Below are 16,139 nucleotides of genomic sequence, written 5' to 3' on the forward strand. Positions count from 1 at the left end.
AACTTTCATTTCATTATTGGTACTGTGCCTATTTGGAGTGAAAATGTGCTGCAAATAGTGAGGTACTACATCCACACCTAAAATATTTCTCTTCAGATATGGTTAGAAAAATAAGAGTCATTCAGCAAGAGACTTAAAATATATATATCAAACTGCTAATACGGAGAAGTTAATCAGAAATGTATCCTGAAATAATCCATATCACTAGTGCAAAACATTATTGAAGACCACTGTAAACAATACAGTTTCAGTTAAAAGCCATTTCCAAGATGAAAGATAGATTAAATGAGCTACAGCCTGCATGAGGAATTCCTCATGAGGAATTAATGGTAAAGCTTCTCATAATCTTTCATGCTTTGGCTAAAAATATTAGCACCATAAAAATTCTTCAGGGGGCAGAGTTGAGGTGGTGGATGCAGAGTGATCAAAACATAAAAGAGGCACATTTTCCCTTTTTATGGAGAGGCCTCTTTCAAATCTGTCATATGATGGATTTGAAATGAAAGTTTAATGTGCACTCAGTTTTTCAGACAGCCATCTTTCTACAGCTTCATTATTAATAATAATTTAATCTTAGCCAGTTCTCTTTTTTTCTTGTGCTCTTGATGATTCATTTCTCTTATTTGTTTAGCATCAATCTAAGAAAAAATACTCAGCTCATAAAGTTCAGGAAGTGTTACACATTAATAAACCAATGCAAAATCAGTCTCCAATACATTTTGGAGAAGTGTTTAAACCATAGTTCTTTGAATTAAAAAGTAAAAAAAATGTAAATAGTGTATAAATAGCAAGCAAATAATGTGATTTGATTTCCTATTTAACCTGTATGCAATATTTTTGAGCTGTACTTTTTCCTCTCAGCATGGTATGAGGAATGATGAGGCCATTTTCATGGCTGATATTGTATAAAATATTTTTCAACTAATATCCACAGTATAGAGATCGTTTTGTTGGAATGTCTGTAAATGAGGCCTGGGAAGCAAGTGGATGTATGGCAGCTCTTGGGAAAATAAACATGTGGCATTAAGTAAAATAAAAAAAAAAAAATTAAAAATGTGTGATTGCGTTTACAGGATCTTGATCCAAAGCCATTAACTTTATTGGCATTTTTGCTTTCATAAAAATATTTCACTAATATTAAGCAAATTATAAATAGTTGGGTGGTCAGCAGCAGCCCCTCCAAGTCAAAAGATTTTGAATTTTACAGCCTAACAACACAAGAGAGTGTCACTGTCCTTCTCACGGGACATTCTGTTCTGAGTCCTGCAGCAAAGCAGTCCTGCTTTTATTGATGAGTTAAGTTAATTCAGATGTCTGGAATATGTACAAACGACAAGTTTTGTCTCTAATGTGTATTATTTTAGAATTAGGGGCATAAATTTAATTTCCCATCATTTAGGCCATGCATGTAAGTTTTTCCTAGTAGCATAAATGGTTGTGTGTAATGTTGAAAGCATTTTAGCTGAGTATCACCGTTGTTGAGACTGGGTGAAGAAGAAGCAGTCGCTGGAATAACTGGATCCTTGACCTTAAATTCATTAAGTTCAAAGCTTGTACCTTCAATTTGGATTTTAAAAGTAAATTACTGACCACGATACAGTCAAGGGTATTACTAGATTTTGTTGTCTCTTTTAAAGTTCTTATTTAAAAGCAAATTCTTTTGTAATAAAATTGAAAATCTATGAGTAGAGCAATGAGTAGAGCCTTTAGAGAAAGGGTTGTTTTGTTCCTGTGTACTTAAGCAATATCTGATAGGATTTCAGCCTCAATATAGATTTTTTTTTAATAATGCAACTGTAATATTGCATAAATCATGCACGTACACGTGGCAGAAGTTTCTGACCTTAAGGACTGAAAATTATAGTCACATAGACAGATAAAGAAAGTAGGAATGACAAGGAACAGAGGCTTCTATGTCACCAAACCAGTGACTTGCCCATAATAACAAAGGGAATGCACTGCCCAGTGGGATATTGAATCCATATTTTATCAATCCCTGCCTGGTACTGATTTGCAAGTCACTTTTTTTTATGCAAGAGATCCTACTGTCATTTTCAGAATGCTCAGCACTCCAAGCAGTGCTGCAGGGTCAGGACCTTACAGATGTTCTAACAAAAAAATCTTGTTCTGAAAAGGAAGTGGAGGGACCAGCCAGAGGGCTTCATGGAGAATAACAGGAACATTTGGCAACCTCAGGGTACTCATGTGCCCCTACATTGTTTGGTCCTTCTGCATTGTGTAATGCATTGGTTTTCTGTATATGACTCTGGGTTTTGTTCTGCCTAAATCACAAAATAGTCCATGCAAAGGGAAGAATACAGGAAAACCACTTCCTTGGCATCCATGTGTGTTGTGTGTGCTGCTGGCTGGCTGAGAGTCACGTGGCCATATGGCAGAAGCTGTTGAAAAAGGTTTCCAAGCTGTCTTTGATTTTTCTTTCTTTTCCTGTAGCATAAACAAAGTCTTGAGACAGTTTTCTAAGATCGGTTTGTGTTTGGTTTGTTGAGTTTTTTTCCCCACAACTACAAATACAACTGTTCTTTTCACCAGCTTTGTTCCCTGGCATCAGGAATAGCTGAGAGTGTTGTGTGCAGCTGTGGGAGCTGATGGGGCAGCAGTGTGGGGAGGAGCTTTCCTGTGACCCCATGCCTGTGTTTGTGTCTCCCCTGCAGCGCTGCGGAGCCGCTCGGGACGCTCCATCATCAATGGCAACTGGGCCATCGACCGCCCGGGCAGGTACGAAGGTGGTGGGACAATGTTCACTTACAGACGCCCCAATGAGATCTCCAGCACCGCAGGGGAGTCATTTTTAGCTGATGGGCCAACAAATGAAGTCCTTGATGTCTATGTGAGTTAGTATTTAAATTATTCTTCCTGATGGAAAAGAAATTGTTCAGTTCATTGTTAATATGCAACACTAAAATGGTATTCGGTACCAATACTTTGTTACTTTAATTTTGAAATGTTACTTTTGATATTTTACACTGGTTTGCTGTGGTTTCCATTTTGGTCCAGATCATATGAAATCTAAATGAAGCCTTTTTCTCTCAGACTTAACTGATCCAGGCAAAGCAATAGAACTTGTTCAGTAAAGTAGAAATAAGGCATACAAATGTCCAAGGCATTTCTTTTGTGAACTGGATTTTTTCTGGATACTTTCCTATTGAAACAAATTTGGCATAGTCAAATTTTACAGTGAAGAAGCAGATACTTAAGCCAGACAAGGCATCTCACCATCTCAGTTTCCTTTAAAAGAAACAAGTCCATAGACCTATAGAATGTAAGACTGAAGCAGGGCAGTTTTAATATGAAGCTGTGATAGGAGACCATAGATAATGGCTATTTGAGAAAGGAAGAAAGAAGACAAATTATGTGGAAGAGGGAGAAATCATATTGAGAAAACTTTTTACTTCAGATGGGATGGGTTTTTAGTTCATCATACTGAAATAAAATATATAACTGGAATTGATTACAACTTCTTCCAAGATAAATGGTCTGTTCTGAGATTATACACTCCCACACAGTAAAATTCATTTCTTGAAAAAACTAGATTAACTGAATATATGATTCTTTTATCCAGCTGTGGCTTTTTTGTCCTTGAGTGCAATATGAGGTGGAAAAGTGAATGTGCTGGATAATTTCATAGAAAAATTAATAGTAACTACATTTCAACTTAAGACACCTGATTACTAAGCTGGGAAAAGTTAGATGTTGGCAAAGTTATTCCCATCTGCTATATGGTGTATAATAAAGCAAGGTAATAATTATGCTAACACTAGAATCATTAAGGTTGAAAAAGACCTCTTAGATCACCTAGTCCAACTGATCCAAACTTATTTCCCAATTGATTGTAATGTATGAGTGGGAAAAGGCTGGAAAAATAAACAATTGGGCTCCTAAACTGTGCAATGCAGACTCTGTGTTTTTCAGATGTTTGTGTCATTGTGCAGTTACAGAGTTTGTGAGCTGAGGCTTGGCCCTGAGTTCTTATTTTCAGCCAATTAATTATGACATAGTACATAGGAACCCAGAGAGAAAAGGGTTAGGAAGTGGATTAAACAGACATTTCCAAAGTAATATCATAAAAAAGCCTTCTGTTTTGATGTTGTTTAATGTTTGTTTAGATGTTTGATATTGTAATGTTTTGGTTTAAGCTTAGGGACTTTAAAAAACTGCCACGATGGATGTAGCTTTACCAGCTTTGTTCTGTGGCTGCTGCTGTGGACTGCAATTTCTGATTTGATTCTCAACTGAGATGTTTCTTGTTGATAGGAGGAATACTGCAATTCAGTATGAGATGATAGTTTAGTCTCTTTTTTAATATAGTGTGGGAAGATAAAGGTGAATACTGCTAGATGCAAGAAAATCAATGCTCAGTATGACACAGCCTCTCTCCTGGGTTTGAAATGTGTAGCCAAGCAGATACAGATGTCTTTTTTCAGACTTCATCTTACAGTGCCTGAGTCGTGTAATTCTCCATTCACCCATGCTCATGATCTTTATGCTCTGTGCAGAAAAATGAAGAGATTTGCAGATGGGAACTCCAAATAGCTTTCTGTTTTGTTTTCCTTAGATCATGCTGTCTTTCTTCCACTCTGAAATGTCAAGTAAAAAGCTTTCTGATTTACAGGAGGTTATAGCTAACAAGAAAAAGACAGAAACACTGTCTGAGTGTGAAATATACATTTCTACAAAGACCTTAGGTCCACTAACTCAAAGCAGAACTGTTCTATCATTTCAGGTATTTTCCTGCCGGAAAGTGAACAATATACTAATTAGGGACTTCATCAGTTAAGGTCTCTAAAATAAGCCTTTCAGTTGTTTTGAGAAATATGATGGAAAAGCCACCACATGGGAACCACTGAGAAGTTGTTCCTGGAATCATCTAAAGAACAGGGTCCTGGTTCTGGAAGTGTACTCTACTGCTGAAGCCAGTTTACAGTTCTTGGTTCTCTTAGGACCACAAAGAGGGTGTATATTTTGGATAAGAAAGTGACATTGGAAGGACCCAACCTTACAAAAAAAAATACTGCAGGCAGTGCGTTATTAGATGGTTCAGAAAAGTGAATGCTCTCTGAGGGACAGCTTTAGAGGAACAGCTATTACATTTGGCAAGGAAAGAGTGATTTAGACATAAGTTAAAACAAAAGTCTGAATCCCTAGTTGGTATTAATAGATGTGAATTTAGTGAAGCCTTGAAGTTGTTAGCTGTCCTCTGCTGGGTCACTGGGCCGTTAGGACAGCAGGATTTTTTACTTTTAGTTCCATGGATGGTGAGAACCAAAGAGCCAGAGCAAGCTCTGGCGTTTGCTTGTGGGTTTGTTGTTTTGGGCTTTTTGTTTGTGTTCCAGTTTGATTTGGTTTGGTTTTAAAAGGTACTTTGAGCATAGTCTGAGGCTTCTATCAGACTAATCCCCACAGAGAGTTCAGGCTAAAGCAGAAGTGTCAGTAGTAGCAGTACTGAAGTGATCAGAGCTGAAGTGGTGAGACTAGCAGCCCATGGCACCCCTGCATTTGTAGTATGGGTATGGTCAGGCTCAGAGCAGCAATGCAGTAGAAGTCAGTTGGGAATGGAGTGTGCTGCTAACAGTTTAAAAAAGCTGTCCTAAAGTTGTATCTTTCTCAGGTCCTACTGTGCACAACTTTAAACAAGCACACCCAGGGTAACAGGGACTGTCAGAGTCACGGTCCTGTCAGCTCACGTGGGCTTGTGCAGCAGCATTCTGAAATCTTTGAGCTTCATTTTCACATTTAAAGGAGAAAACCTTCTGATTCCTGCCTGTGTTTCATGAAGAACACGTTGATAGATTTGTGGTTTGCTAAGGCAGCAGGAGTCTGGCTGCACTTGTGTTCCATCTTTGTTCATTTGGAAATGCATGTGGAAGGATGCAGGAGGGCTGCAGGCCATCTGCAGCTGCTGCAGCAAGTCCATGGGCCTGTGGGGTCTGCTCGCTGATCTTTGCAGAGCAGTGCTCGTGGGGAGGGCAGCAGGACAGCCCAGCTGGAGCTGCTGGATCGCTGGGGCTCCGTGGGTGCTGAGGGAGCTGCAGGGTGCAGGAAGGAGCAGCTGGCTTTGCAATGGGTGCAGTGACACGTGTGTGCTGTCTGCAGGTCTCTCCTCGAGCCACTGGGGAACCTTTAAAAATGCACAAGGCTGCATGTGTAGGGTTGGGGGTTGTGGTATTTTGGTTTTTTCTGCTTTTTTTCCTCTTTGCTGTTGTTTCCTTAGGCATCTGTCAACTTCCTGCTGTCTGAGACTGTTTTGATGACCTTAGGACCATCTCTTGTGCTGCTGAGGCCTGGTGTGAGCCTCTGCTGCTCCCCTTGCTGAGGGGGGAGGCTGTAGCTGCCACAGCCCACAGGCACACCTTGGCCCCAGGCATGGCAGTCTTGGGTTTTTCAAAGAAGATTTAGACAAACAGTTTCTCTGCCATCAGAAGCTAGCTCAATTTGCAAACATAGGAACTTGTATTTTCTTCTTTGCAAACAGTAACTTGTATTTTCTTATTTTTGCATTTTTTGGAGGTAGTCATTAACCATTGCTTCTATCCCAACCAGTAATAAATAACATTATGTAGTTGATTAGTTCAAGTTGATATTTAAATATTAGTAACATAACAAGTGGAAGAACTCAATGTATGGCTGGTTTTCTTTTTAGATGATACATCAGCAGCCTAACCCGGGTATACATTATGAATATATAATTCCAGGAGACAATGTCATTAGTCCTCAGTTGCTTGCTCACAGGAGGCCAGGTAAAATGCCACCATTTCCTTTTATCAAATATATTTTGTTACTTAATAATCTAATGGAGAAATTCATACCAATGAATTCGGTGTAAATGCTGCCATTGATGGAGAGGCCCACATCAGGCCCAGAATTTCACCTTACATGTTGAATGAGAGCTCAGCATAGATTTGGTAAAACTTGAGTGAATTAAAACTGGCAGGGTTTGTTATGCTTTAGCTGGGAAGATTACTACTTTGAGTAGGAGTGTTGTAACCATATCTCAGAAATGAAACAGAACATGATCTTTCTTTTCAGAGTCTTTTTCTTTTTGAGATAATTTAAAACAACCCTCCCCAGTTCCCCTTTCCTCTTGGAACTGGAGAGGATCAAACTGAGCAGTGTTCTCTTCCCAAGCAAGAATCTGAGCAGCTCCTGCCTGAGCTGTGGGTATGTGATGTGTGTACTCCTAGGAAGTTCTAAAGGACAGGAGAAACTTTGCAAGTGAATTTGGTCCTCGTTTCATGTTCGTGACTTGCTTGACAAATCTCTGAGTGTTTGGTATGTTCATAATGAGGAGCAGCTGTGCTGTGACATGGAGAGGCACAGAATGCAGAGCATGGAACAAAACAAAAATGTTTTGGGAAATTTTGACACTGGGTGCGTTAACTCTACATTGTCTTTAGAAATTCTTCAGGTTTTAGTTTTTAATGTACTTGCTGGCTAAGGCTTGGTTATCTAAGTTTAAAACAACACAGTCTTTGCAGGTCACTATTAGGCAGTCTCTACATAGCAGATTAAAGCTGCTTCCAAGTTTAGTGATTCTCCAGTTCTAATTATTAGAGAATCATAACATGGACTAATATTTTCACGTGAGGCTCATTATTTTACTTTTCTATTATTGTCCATCATCAGGGGAGCCATTTAATGGTCAGTTAGGAATGCCAGAAAGTACAAGTCATGAGGATGAGGATTTGCATAGAGAGACAGACATTCTCACTGGACAGTCAGCTGGAACTTTTCCAGTTATTCAGCCAGGAAGATTTCCTTCTCATCAGCCAGAAAACCAGGTGCCTGCTATGCAACCACCAAGACAAAACCGAGAATACAACTGGAAACAGGTTGGAAAAACTGAGTGCACTACGACATGTGGGAAGGGTAAGTGCTTTGTGTATCCACAAACCATTGTTAGACCTGCTGCTCTCTGTTCTCTTATGACCAAAAGTCATGTCACTGCTATTACCTGTGCTTATATTTAAATCAGTAGAAACAGCAAAATCAGAAATAGAAAGCATGGAAATTATAACGAAACATATGACATTTGCCTCTGAAATGAAATATTTCAGCATTTATGGCAAGCTGCTCTCTCCCATACCCTTGATACACAGCTGCTTTCCTCAGCATTCTTTGGCTTTCTTTATCATTCCCTTTTGCCTCTCCAGCTTTGTCAGATACACCCACCGTGCTTTTTGTGTCTTTGTCAACAGTTTTCTCATCCTCACAGGAAGGTTTCACAGGCATTTCATCAGACATATCTTTGTCTCATTGGATGTTGCTGGAGCAGCACTGATGTGACTTCAGAAATCTGAGGTTTAACAGGGAAGAAGTGGGAAGGAGAAGGGATGGAAAGGGCCTGGTGAACTTTTGGGAAGTGATGCATACTGCTTGCATATTCTGCAAAGGTTAAACTTTGCTGCCAGACATTCACAGTGACCACAGATTCAATAATGCAGAACACAAGCAATTACTTGGAAGAATAAGTTTTTGTGATGGTAAAAGTGAAATCTTTTGTACTATGCATAGCCACCCACTACCATACCCTTAAAACTTTAGAGATTTAAAATAAACATGCACCAGTGTGGGAGCTCAGCTGACTGTCACTAGTTCTACATATATATGTAGAACATTTGCTTCTTAATTAGTTGGAGAGAACACTTTGTGAATTTGGTCCAAGGCCAAAAAAAAAAAAAAGAAAAAAATTCTCTTTGGAGAAATTACTGCAAAACTACTAGAGCTAAAATACAGCCAGTAAAATTCAGACCTCTTTAAGTCAGCCCTTTTGTGGAGAAAAACATTTTAGTTGGCATTTAAGCACACTGTGCTTTTATTACAAATCATAGAGGCAGAATCCATAATTGTGTCTGATTATTGGCTAGCAGCAATCAGTCTGTATCAACTAATGAGTGACTGAATTCCCATATTCAAGGTGAATTTTAGTATCCAAATCAAGTAATTTATGGTGCAACAGTAGGAACACATCAAGGTAAATGTATTCTTCCTGTCCATCATAGAAATTTTGGTTGTGTGTGCCATGGCCTTTATCAACAATGGCACATAGTTCTTGTCCTTTCTGCAGAGATCTGGTCACTCTTGGCAGAGGTGTTAATGAAATCTGACTAAAAATGAAGATAGCAAAACTGTACGACTTAAGAAAAAAAATTAAAATTAAAAAAAAAATAATTTCAGCCTCCTATTTACTCCATGGAATTTAGCAACAGAACTGCCAGAAGTGTCTGTTTTCCCATTGTATGAAAAATGTGTACAATTTCTGATTAAGTTAAATTCGAAAGAAACTGGATCTGGAGAGCTGGATCCTGAGACTATTGAGACTCCATGAACAATTCTTGTGATCTTAGTGTGAGATGTGACTCTCTGATGGCCCTAAGGCTTTTCAAGCTACACTAGGTGATATAGGCTGACAAAGAAGGGAGTGGAAAAATCAGGAAAAGAATCTGTACTACTTAAGGATTTGTTTTCATTTTGCATCATTCAGTATAGAACACTTTCTGCTTTTTTCTTTCCTCTATGTTTTCCATTTTCTTCTACTTTTGTTCTTCGTGCAGAAATGTAGATGACAGTTTTTAATTATTTATTTATGATCCACCAAAGTTAAGTAACCGTAGGAAATTCCAAGCTGCAAGAAGAAAAAAATAAGCTATTTTTGTGCTACCTAAGGAAAAGGGAGGCGAAATTAACAGTTTTGATGAAAACTTGTGAGATTTCAAAGCACGTTTGTAAAACTTTGGCTTAGAGAGAAGACTCTTAGCTTTTTTTTTTTTACAAAGTGATAATGCTTCCCAGGAGAACTGCCACGAACTCTTTTCCTAGATTTCCATTTAAGATAACTGAGCAAATAGATCTGCTGGAATTTGGGCAGTGTGGGAACTGCTACTGCATCCTGTGAGCTCTTACATTTGGAAACTTTGAATAAAACCTTTGCCTGTATTTCCTCTTGTCGGGTTACGTTTTTTCTTTCTGCAAAAGTGTTGGATGCTGCTGTTATTGCTGCGGAGTCTTTTGCAATTCTTTACCTAATTGTCTGTTTAATTTCAGGATCACAGTACCCAATTTTCCACTGTGTCAACAGAATCACTCATGAGGAGGTACCTGAGGGTTACTGTGACAGCAGCACCAAACCCATTCCAGAAGAGGAGGCCTGCAACCTGTTCCCATGCCCTGCTTTGTAAGATACTATCATTTAAGTCAAGTGAAATAAGCCAATATCATTGGGATCTTGCATGTTAAAGAGGCTATTCTAAGTAGGAAAGTCGTTTGAACTTCTAAATATAGTGCACTTGTCTTGTCAATTCTAGTGAATTTTTTTTTCCATAGTTGTTGGTGGCTTTCTTGCCCTTCACAGGGGGCAATAGCATGCAGAGTAGACAAAAGGGAACCTGGAAATGAGCAGGTGTAGCAGTTTCTCAAATTGTGTGTGATTGTTCAGGCAGACACAATCTGTGTGGTCTCTGTGGGTACACTGTTTTCAAGTGAGACGCTTCTGCATATGCCTGTGTAAAGAAGAGGGTCTGCAGGTTCTGTCACTCCACATGGGATCAGTCTGCTATAGTGGCCATACTTCCCTTATTTAAAGATGACATAGTGCTCACAATAGCCCCCTTGTACATTCACCTCTCTTCCTGAATTGAGCAGTCCTTTGGCTCCAAGAATTGGTTCTGAGGTGGTGGTCCTTGTTTCCAGCACACTGATACAACCAGCTCAGGTGTGGTTTCTTTCTGAATCACACTTGCTGTGAATTGCAATTGTTGAAACACTCAAAAATTAAAAATATAAATAAAAATTTAAAAACCATCCAAAAGGACAGTTCATACAGGGTCTATACCAAGAAGAGAAAAGTGTTAAATCCAATTGCCATTAGAGCAACTTTGTTTTAGGCCAGTTTTCCATCTCTCTTGTGGTTGTACTCTTCAGTTCTCTTCTGAGCAGTAAGTGGTCACTCCTTATCCCAGGGAAGTTTCTAATAATGTAAAAGAATGAATGCCTGGATGCATTTCATGATTTTTGTGTTATTGGTCTTTTTTAGAGCCTTTGCTGCAAAAAACTTTTATGCAGCACATCTTAAACTGTTTGGAAGTGTCATTAGAGCAGTAATATATATTATAGACAGATTCTTTTACAAACCAAGCAGCTATTGCAGGCTTAAGTAACATTTGTAATGTGTCTTGAGACTATGAGTAGTGCAATCTGTATCCATGCTCATTATTCCCAGTCTCTGCAGGAAGGCTGTGTAAACAAGTGTGTGATGGTGCCCCATAAGGGATTGTTGCACACACAGAGACTGAAGTGGGGTTTTGTAGGATTCTGGACCAGCATCAGAATCATGTCATTCCAGTTCTGATAAGATCGGTGTTAGAGAATTCTTTGTGGAACAAAGGTATCCTTTTTTTTCCACTTCAGCTGGGATATAGGGGAGTGGTCTGAGTGCAGCAAAACCTGTGGGCTGGGAATGCAGCACCGGCAGATCCTGTGCCGGCAGATCTACGCCAACCGCACGCTGACAGTGCAGCAGTACCGCTGCCAGCACCTGGAGAAACCTGACACAACCAGCACCTGCCAGCTCAAGATCTGCAGCGAGTGGCAGATCAGGACTGAGTGGACCTCAGTAAGTAGCATCCATTCATTTGGGGCAGAATACCTTAGAAAGAACACAAATTTTCTTCCAGGTATCACTGATCAAATCAGTTCGTTTGGTTTTGTTTAAAACAAGTGGAATATTAAAAGCCTTGGAAATAAGCAAATCTTAGTTCAATAAACTCCTGCTTGACTGTGACCATCAGCTTCCTAACCAGAAAGATGTCTTAGCAGGAATGAATGAACTGTATGGCCCAGCTCCCTGGTAAACCACTGCAGTCCTTGCAAAGAGTCCTGACACAAGCTCCCTTTTGTCACAGTGTTCAGTGCCTTGTGGAGTGGGGCAGAGAACTCGAGATGTGAAGTGTGTCAGCAACCTCGGGGACGTTGTTGATGATGAGGAGTGTAACATGAAACTGCGGCCAAATGACATCGAGAACTGCGACATGGGCCCCTGTGCCAAGAGCTGGTTCCTTACAGATTGGAGTGACAGGGTAAGGCTTCTCAGTATCTTTATCCTGCCAAACTTTCTAAAACAAGAGCATCAGAATTTTAAAAATATACATCTGTACAACCATAAAAGGAGTAATCGTATTTTCCATGTTTATTCTTAGTCTTTTAAACAGGCAAAAGCAAACAAAACAATAATGGTCCCAAGGACTTCTTGAGTTTGTGTTAAGATACAAAAATGCCTAGAAAGGGCAAGCCTGTGGGTACATGGCGAAGTGTCCAGACTTAGAATTGGCTCTGAGTATGAACTTCGCAAAATATTGAGTGTGCTGAGCTTTATTATTCTTCCTTGCTTACTGCTGAGTCTCAAGATTCAGACTCCTAAAAGTTTCCCCACTGTTTTTTTAAGGGATACAGATTTGAGGCCTGTTGTCTGGATTTATGTTCAATCCATAAACCAGTTATCTCATAGGTGTGGAAAGAGGGGAACAACTTCATAAATTCAGGCAGGCTTGATTCAGGCTCTTGTATTTTGTGAAAGTGGATGTTGGGGTTAATTTTCTTCCAGTGAGTCAGATTCTCTGCATGAAAGCAGTAAAACCAGTGGTGATTTAACTTGTTTCATGATTGTGCTCAGAGTTGTTCAGTGGTGATATTTATATGCTTTCATTAATAGACTTAAAAACATGGGCTAAGAAAAGCATGGTATTTTGGTCCAATAAATAAAGCAGAGATATTAGTGCAAAGGGCAAAGATTTTGCTGTAGGGAAATGGCAGTGCTTTTTATTTTTCCCTGCCTTTTTTTTTTCCTTATTGTTCAGTTCTTTGTACAGTGCTGTTAAATCCATTCTACCCTCAAATATATCATGTGGCCCAGCTGCTATCGCCCAGTGCTGTTCCACCACATAAAGCACAGACACTGCAGTGTAAACTCTAGCACCATTCTCTTCATTATTCAGAATTAAAAGCAGCTTTTGAGCAGAAGGTTTTAACTGTAGAATGTTATTATGCTTATTTATATGTGTTAAATGAGACGTAGAAGTGAAGCAGGTAATGTGGAAAATGTTGGAGTTCTTTTTCTTACCACAAACTTTTTAGGGCTGGAAAGTAAAGAATGGATTTTGTTACCTTCTCAGTTTATATAAGTGCACAGATTAATTTCTTCCAAATGCTTGCTACTGTAGTTGGCATTATTCATCATCACTTCTGCCAGGAGTGGGTTTGGAGTTTGATTCACAAAGAGGATGTAAGAAACAGCTTATTTCAGGAAAAAAGTTGATTTGAGGTGGAACATGCAGGATCTCCTAAGATTGACACACACCTCATAACTCGGATGTTGAGACGCTCGGGGGCAGTGATTCCATGGCAGGCAGTGAAATACAACAGCAGTGAACAGGTTTGCAAAGTCAGGCCTTTGGCCATTAGCTGTCTTCTTGTGCCTTGAAAGGATTGCATCCTAGGAGCAGAAATTCCTCTTCCATTGTAGAGGAGTGTGTTTCTGTTGAAAGAAGAATTCTGTCATGGAATGGAAACAGTAATTCCCAGGTATATGAGCTTTGCATGTGTCATTTCCCCAAACAATTCCTTAAAAAGTACTTTAAGCCAAGCCACACTTCAGCAATAAGCATAGATCAGCGATGGGCAGCCACAAATGGTTCAGATAAGCAGCCAAAAGTTCAAATGCTTTAAAAAACCTTGTTCAAACCTCTTGAGTCTGCAAAACTGTGGTGGAAATCTCACAAGAACAGACCTTCTTTGTGAGATTTATTACATGCCTACTTCAAGTCCCAGCTGGAAATACCACAGAACAGTCTTTCCCATTGTATTTTGACATTTCAGCCGTGCCTAGAAATAAGAGGTAAAAGAACTTATCATAACTTCTGAAACTTTGAAATGGTTGAGTTCAAACTTAGTTACAGCTGGAAGAGAAGGCTTTTTCTGAACCACTTTGCAAACACTTCATGTGTACAGTTGCACATGCAGCAAGTAGAGATTTCCAGAAGCCTGTCAGAGATTGGTTAGGCATGTACTTCCTCTTTCAGCAAGGGATAGATCAGACTTCCCTGTCTGGACTGAGGGGATGCATGGGCCATTACAAGGTAGCTTTGGTTAACCAGCAAAATAGCAAGAAAATAAGACAGCAACATAAAAATTACAGTTGTCTTTGCTGGCAGCAGATGTTCAATTTCAGGATTTGATAACTGTGGTACATATTTGTGCAGAATTTGACGTGGGTATTCTTTAACACTGTTCTAAAAAAAGAATGTAGTCTGATTTAGGAATGATGGAAGTATTTTGTGTTTTCTTATTTTACTGAGACCATGCAAAGTTTTAATTGATGTGGAAATCATGCTAGTTCCCTGTATGATCAATTAATACTTTCTGTGGTTCTGAGCTAGATGATTATAGCGTTACTTTTCCCTGAAAGCGACTTCAGCAGTATTACATATGTGCACTTAAAAAATCTGTATAGCACATACAAATTAGTGTGTAGGAGTTGTGTTTCCTTCCCAGGGTGGGCTGTATGTTGCTTTACCCTGTAAATAACACTTGGCTGCCTTCTTGCCGTGTTCTCCAGTCTTGTTTTCCCACAAAGTATTTATGTATTTTATGGGCCACCTGTTTCGCCCCATGGCATCGACCTCCTTGGTGCTGGTTTCTGCACACACTGAATTTTTATATTTGTAATTTAAAACCCCTTCATGTTCCTAAGACAGTGCAGTTCTTGATTTGTGGTATTTTGATCAAAACAGGTATCAGAGTCCATTGAGTGTATGTTCCACAAACAGTTTACCTGCAAAGCTTATGAGGTGTGTGGCCACCTTGTGCACTCTGGAAAGGAAGGAAGGGAAAGCAATTCATTCTTAGGAAACAAACACTTCTTTTCTGAAAAGTATATACTTTTGTTCCTTATATGGGGAGTAGATCTAAACACCATCTATTGGTATCCCCCTGGCTCAGTCTTGAGAGAAGCAGAAATTTTTGCTCATTTCAATGGAAGAGATTACAGGTTAAAAGTCTGTAGTAGCAAAGTGAGACTGGTTGGTCTTACTTTGTGCCTGTCTTTGCATTTATTGTTCTATCTTGAGCATAAATAAGACAATTAACGTAAGTTTCATGGCTTTCACTTCTATATGATCTTTAACCTCTTCTGCCTATAGAGAGTCTGGACAAACTTTTGTGATATTTTTATGTGCATTTGTAGAAAGATTGCTTCCTGTCTCATAATTCTCTAACGATGTCATACTGCATTAAAGCAGAGTTCCACCAAGCAGTGTCCATTAATCAGTGGAGTAAATCTGGTGAACCTTACTGAACTTAGCAACAAAATGGGATTGATGGGAGCAGATGAGATTCTTGTGAACATTTCACATGACTGATTCTTTGACAGCTCTAATTGCTGGAAAGTTTATTTCTCCTGTGGGTCAGGAGCAGGAAACTGCAATCTCCTGATTTACAGCAATGGGAGACTCACCAATGTTTCCTTCCAGCTAACTGGAGCATTTCCCTCCTGCATTTTTGTTTATTCCTCATTGCCATCTCCTCTGTTCATTTATTTCTCATTTTATGTTTAGAGCCTACTTAGAAAAGAAGCCAAAATACAAACAATTCTTAGATGTTAATGAGATTCTGCGGCCAAAATAAAAACTTGGGAAGAAAGAAAAAATGCTGCACATCAGGGAACATAATCAAAACAAACCCAACACATGCTCTGGATTTCACTCTTCGTTAGAAGTAACAGCAATGCTTCTGTAATAATCATCTGCAAGAGAACTGTAGTAGAAGGAGAACTCCATAAAAAGCAATGCATTATTCCTGTCAATTCTAAATATTGCCTAAAAGGTTCAAGTGGGTTTGTTGACCAGTCAGATGTGGAACCACAAATTAATATTGTAGCTTACACTCTTCTTTCACTTCTTTTTACTTAAATCTGGATACTTCACTTAAAATCTCTTGAATCTTGGGGAAAAAAATAAAAATCAACATTACGCTTGTGCAAGAGTTCATTATTTTTTATTATGAGTGTTTATTTGTTTTAGTATAAAATGAAAACAAGATAAAACACCCTTTTTCATTGATTTCATGTGAGATTC

The 16,139-nt window shown here is 39.1% G+C and overlaps 1 protein-coding gene across 2 annotated transcripts in view; it reads left to right on the top strand.

Moving 5' to 3' along the window:
• Nucleotides 1-16,139, top strand: part of THSD4 (thrombospondin type 1 domain containing 4) — a 237,679-nt gene that overhangs the window by 205,921 nt on the left and 15,619 nt on the right. For both annotated transcript variants that reach the window (XM_014873971.2, XM_014873977.2), the window contains 6 exons: nt 2,673-2,848; nt 6,659-6,755; nt 7,642-7,884; nt 10,060-10,189; nt 11,422-11,626; nt 11,916-12,089. In XM_014873971.2, the coding sequence (XP_014729457.2) occupies nt 2,673-2,848; nt 6,659-6,755; nt 7,642-7,884; nt 10,060-10,189; nt 11,422-11,626; nt 11,916-12,089 (1,025 nt within the window). The remainder of the gene's footprint in view (nt 1-2,672; nt 2,849-6,658; nt 6,756-7,641; nt 7,885-10,059; nt 10,190-11,421; nt 11,627-11,915; nt 12,090-16,139) is intronic.

This window comes from Sturnus vulgaris, chromosome 13 (genome assembly GCF_052056855.1).
Source record: "Sturnus vulgaris isolate bStuVul1 chromosome 13, bStuVul1.hap1, whole genome shotgun sequence".
Lineage (NCBI taxonomy): Eukaryota > Metazoa > Chordata > Aves > Passeriformes > Sturnidae > Sturnus > Sturnus vulgaris.